Consider the following 5,792-nt stretch of genomic DNA (forward strand, 5'->3'; position numbering starts at 1 on the left):
CATAGTCTCAAGTGTCCACCTGATCCAAGAAGCTCACTCCTCACCAGCATCCCTCTCCAACCCATTATCCAGTGCAATCCTTGTCTGACGAGTTGGCTTCGGGAATGGTTCCTGTCCTGGGGCAACAGAAGGTCTGGGGGCCATGACCGCCGGGGTCCTTCTAGTCTCAGTCAGACCATTAAGTCTGGTCTTTTTATGAGAATTTAGGGTCTGCATCCCACTGGTCTCCTGCTCCCTCAGGGGTTCTCTGTTGTGTTCCCTGTCAGGGCAGTCATCGGTTGTAGCTGGGCACCATCTAGTTCTTCTTGTCTCAGGATGATGTAGTCTCTGTTCATGTGACTCTTTCTGTCTCTTGGGCTCGTATCGCATTCATCTTTTGTAAAATCAGAATGAAAATTCCTACCACATAGACTTGTGATCTCTCTAACACTCAACATATTGCCTGGAACATGTTATGCATTGGGTAAGGCCTGGTTACCCAACCTGAGCCCTCTGATAGCCTTTGTCCAGAACTGCAGTGCAGATAGAAGATAGTAACTCTTCAACTAAGGATATATTTTCTGCTTTTGCTTTAATCTTTGTGGAACCTACAAAATAATTTTCAACAATGCTTCTCTCTCTTTCCCCCACCTGTTCACTTCCCACACACTTGTTCACTTCCCACACACTTGTTCACTTCCCACACACTTGTTCACATTATTTTTCTATTCCTTCACCTTTAACAGTGACTGACATTAAAATAAATAAATAAATCTGTGGACACTTCCTATCATTTTTCTTCCCTCATCTCTCACATGGAGGGGATGTTTAATGGACAATAGAAATAGAAATATGACTTTTGATCTGAAAAACTTGAGTTGATTTTCCTCATGCCTTTACTGCAAAGAAAACCATTGAACTAGTATATTTTTATGGATTGAATTACATCCCCCCAAAATATATGTGGTAAATCCTATCCTCCATGCCTGTGGTTGTAATCTCATTTGGGAATGGGTTTTCTTTGTTCTGTTAATGAGGTAGGGTTAGTGTAGGGTGTATCTTGAGCCAATTTCTTTTGAGATAAACCCATTGCTGTCGAGTTGATTCTGACTCACAGCAACCCTATAGGACAGAGTAGAACTGCCCCATGCGTTTCCGAGGAGCACCTGGTGGATTTGAACTGCCCACCTTTTGGTTAGCAGCTGTAATTTTAACTACTATGCCACCAGTGTTTCCTCTTTTGAGATATAAGAGAATAAACAAGTAGAGGAGATGGGTGAAGAGATATGCCAAGTCACATGAAGACTGCCCAGGAGCAGAAGCTCAGAAGATACGAGGACCTTCTTCTAGAGCCTACAGAGAGAGAAACCTTCCACTAGAGCTGGCACCCTTAATACAGACTTCTAGCATCCTAAACTGTGAGAAAATAAACTTCGGTTTGTTAAAGTCATTCACTTGTATTTGTGTTATAGCAGCACTCAATAACTAAGACATATATCAACTAGAAAATGTTCTGAAGTTTCTGCTAAGAAAACAAAAGGCGATCCAAATATCATGACCAGAATATACAATTCGGGAATAAGGTATCTCCAAAATAATTTGACTCCAAGATAGTCCGTTATATAGTATTAAGCATTTGGAAAACAATATCAATGAGAACTTCTTAAGCACTTCAAAATTATTGATATGTCTTATGAAATGTTGTCTTAAGAACTACTGATATTGTATGTGCCAAACTGCAGTTGTTACCATGAGTAGGAACCCAGCAGAAATTACAAGTTAAATTCATTTATCTATTCTACTCACCATCATAATGATCATTCTTACAACGTTTGTATAGTAGGGAGCACCTCTGAAGATAGAATTAAAATGTCAAAGTTCTCTTGGAAATGTTTTCTCGTTCTTTCTAGACTTTTTAAAATGTTATTTTGATTTTATTTATTCAATAAATGGTTTACTAAGAACTCCTGAGTGCCAGGCTACCATTAGATCACACAAAAACATTTGAAAGATGTGACTTCTCAAAGATCAGTGGGTAAGAACACAAGCACTTTTATTCATGTTTTCCTCCTTTCATGCAGATTCTGACTATAGAGGAGAGAAAGGAGTGCCTAGGTGAGTGGCTTCTGAGAAGATATTTGGGCTCACTCTTTGGCATTCGTACAGATTATCCTGCAAAAATCTTTCTTCTCTTCACTCAGACACCTGAGCCTTGATTTCAGCCAGCTGCACCTAGCTTCCTTCTCACAGGTTTTCACATTAAGAGTTGTCTTGCCCTTATCTGGGAACCCTTAATTAAAGTCCAGTTGACATTAGTGCAGAAGGAGCACTTTAAAATTGCCTCAATGTCTTGACCTCAAGCATACCTGCACCTTGTGGGAGATAGCTGTTGAGCCCACCAGGAGGATGGACAATCATACCGCAGTGACCACATTCCTTCTGTGGGGATTTTCCAGTTTCCCAGAGCTACAGGGTCTCCTTTTTGTGATCATTTTCTTCTCCCATGTAACCATCCTAGCTGCAAATGTGTCCATCATGGTGGCCATCAAGCTCAGTCACAACCTTCACACTCCCATGTACTTTTTCCTCTGTTGCCTATCCTTTTCAGAAACCTGTGCCGCTATGGTAATTATCCCCCGCATGCTGGTGGACTTGCTATCAGACAGCAAAACCATTTTTCTTCCTGAATGTGCTACACAAATGTTTTTCTTTTTTGGCTTGGCAGCCAACAACTGCTTCATCATGGCCGCCATGTCCTATGACAGTTATACTGCCATCCACAACCCACTGAACTACCATATGCTAATAACCCACAGCATCTGCTGTCAGCTGATGATGGCCTCTTTTGTGGTTGGGTTCTTGGTTTCTCTATGCATTGTCATCACTGTATTCAACTTGTCATTTTGTGACTCCAAAATCATCCAGCACTTCTGTGACATCTCACCCATGGTCTGCCTTGCTTGTGATTACACTTTTATTCATGAAATGTTTATTTTTGTACTGTCTGTCTTTGTGCTGGTGGGCAGCTTTATTTTGATTATGGTTTCCTATTCCTTCATTGTGTCCATAGTTGTAAAGATGCCCTCTGCAAAAGGTAGATATAAAGCCTTCTCAACCTGCTCTTCCCACCTCACTGTAGTGTCCATACACTATGGATTTGCTTCCTTTGTCTATTTGAAGCCCAAGAACAGTGGATCATTTGGTGAAGATATGCTGATGGCTGTGACATATACCGTGCTGACACCTCTGCTTAACCCCATCATTTACAGTCTAAAAAACAAAGAAATGCAGCTAGCCCTAAGGAAAGTAATTGGCAATGCAAATAAGTTTATTCTTCTTCTACAAAAAGGTAACTGATAGTAAACAAAAGAATTCTTAACATTTAAGATATTTGGAAGATGAGATTTGAGACTTTTAGAGTTGATTATGTTTAAATGAGATTTTGAGTTCAGATTTGATGCTGGAATGGATTAATACTTTGGGTAATACTGGGAAATGGTGAATGTATTTTACACATAGGAAGGATGTGAATTTTGGTCAGTCAAAGGATAGACTGTTATCACTTGAATTGTACCCTCGCCCCAAAAGATACATTGTAGTCCTGATTCTTAGAACTTGTGAATGTGACCTTATTTGGAAATACAGTCTTTGCAGATATAATTAAGACATAGTTATACTAGATTAGGGTGGGCCCTAATCCAGTGACTGGCGTTCTTACAAGAACAGGGATATTTGAACACGGGGGCACACAGGAAGAATGCTGTGTGAAGACAGAGGCAAAGATTGGAATGTTGCATCGACAAGACAAGGGATAGTAAGAAGTGCCAGCAATGAACAGAAGCTAGAAGAGGCAAGGAAGGATCCTTCCCTAAAGCCTTCAGAGAGATCATGGCTCTACTGATGCATGGACTTTGGAATTCTAGCTTCTCCAAGTGGTGAAAACAGTTAAGCACTCAATTACTAGCTGAAAGGTTGGCAGTTTGAATCCACCCAGAGGTGCCTTGGAAGACAAACCTGGCTACCTACCTCTGAAAGGTTACAGCCTTGAAAGCTTTATGAATCAGTTCTACTCCTGCACACATAGGGCTGTCATGAGTCAAAACTGACTCAAAGGCAACTGACTTAGCTCTCCAGTGCTGCTATAACAGAAATACCACAAGTGGACGGCTTTAAAAAACAGAAGTTTATTCTCTCACACTCTAGTAAGCTGGAAGTCTGAATTCAAGGCGCCAGCTCCAGAGGAAGGCTTTCTCTCTCTGTAGGCTCTGGAGGAAGGTCCTTGTCTTCAATCTTCCATTGGCCTAGGAGCTTCTCAGTACAGAGCTCCTGGGTTCAAAAGACACACTCTGCTCTTGGGACTACTTTCTTGGTGGTATGAGTCTCCCCTGTCTCTCTGCTTGCTTCTGTCTTTTGTATCTCAAGAGAGATTGACTCAAAATACGATCTAATCTTTTGCAGATTGAACCCTATCTCATTAACATAATTGCCTCTAATTCTACCTCGTTAACATCATTGAGGTAGGATTTACAACACATAGGAAAAACCTCAGATGACAAAATGGTGGACAATCACACAATACAGGGAGTCATGGCCTAGCCAGTTGACACACGTATTGGGGGAACACAATTCAATCCATAACAGCAACTAACAACAAGCCTCCTGAATTTGAGAGAATAAATTTCTGTTGTTCTAAGCCATCAGTTTGTGGATACTTTGTTATGGCAACCCTATACAGGATGAAATTCGTATAACATAAAATCAGTCATTATCCATTTTAAAGCATACAATTCGGTAGAATTTAGTACATTCACAATGTTGTGCAACCATCACTTCTATGTAGTTCTAAGACATTTTCAATGTGCCAGAAAGGAAACTCCATACCTATTAAGCAGTCACTGCTTACTCCCTCTTGCTCCCAATTGCTTTAAACCACCAGTCTGCTTTCTGTCTCTATAGATACACATTTTCTGGATGTTTCATATAAGTGAATCATAAAATATGTGACCTTTTGTGTCTGGCTAATTTCACTTGTACTGTTTTTGACATTCATCCACATTGTAGCATGTATCAGTACTTTTTATGGCTGAATAATATTCCAATGTGTGTATTTTCCACGTATTTGACTATTGTGAATAGTCATTCTATGAACATTTGTGAATATGTATTTGTTTGAAATCCTATTTTCAGTTCTTTGGGATTTATACCTAGGAGCAGAATTTCTGGGTCATATGATAATTCTATGTTTAACATTTTGAGAACCTCCAAATTATTTTCCACAGCAGCTGTACCATTTTATATTCCCATCAACAATGTATGAGAGCTTCAATTTATCTATATCTTATCCAAGATGTGTTACTTTCCAGTTTTTGTTTGTTTGTTTTATGGTCAACTTAGTGGATGTGAAGTGGTATCTCATTTTGGTTTTGATTACATTTCACTAATGACTAATGACCTTGAGCACTGTTTCGTGTGCTTGTTGCCTTTTTGTATACCTTCCTTGGAGAAATGTCTATTAATGTTCTTTGCCCATTTTTAATTGTGTTGTTGCTGTTGAGTTTTAAGAATTTTTATGTATTTTGGATACTATTATCAGATATATGGTTTGCAAATATTTTCTTTCATTTTATTGGTGTGTCTGTACTTTCTTGATAGAGTCCATAGATGCACAAAAGTTTTTCATTTTGTTGAAGTCCAATTTATCTTATTTTTTTTTTTGTTGCTTGTACTTTTGGTGTCATATCTAAGAAACCATTTCCAAATCCAAGGTCATGAAGATTTACACCTGTTTTCTTCTAAGTGTTTTAAATATTTAG

The 5,792-nt window shown here is 39.3% G+C and overlaps 1 protein-coding gene across 1 annotated transcript; it reads left to right on the forward strand.

Moving 5' to 3' along the window:
* Positions 1-2,385: 2,385 nt before the first annotated feature.
* LOC126080103 (olfactory receptor 10T2-like) lies at positions 2,386-3,336 on the forward strand. Its single transcript, XM_049891407.1, has one exon. The coding sequence runs from the start codon at positions 2,386-2,388 to the stop codon at positions 3,334-3,336; it is 951 nt and encodes a 316-aa protein (XP_049747364.1).
* Positions 3,337-5,792: the final 2,456 nt, after the last annotated feature.

This window comes from Elephas maximus, chromosome 7 (genome assembly GCF_024166365.1).
Source record: "Elephas maximus indicus isolate mEleMax1 chromosome 7, mEleMax1 primary haplotype, whole genome shotgun sequence".
Taxonomy (NCBI): Eukaryota; Metazoa; Chordata; class Mammalia; order Proboscidea; family Elephantidae; genus Elephas; species Elephas maximus.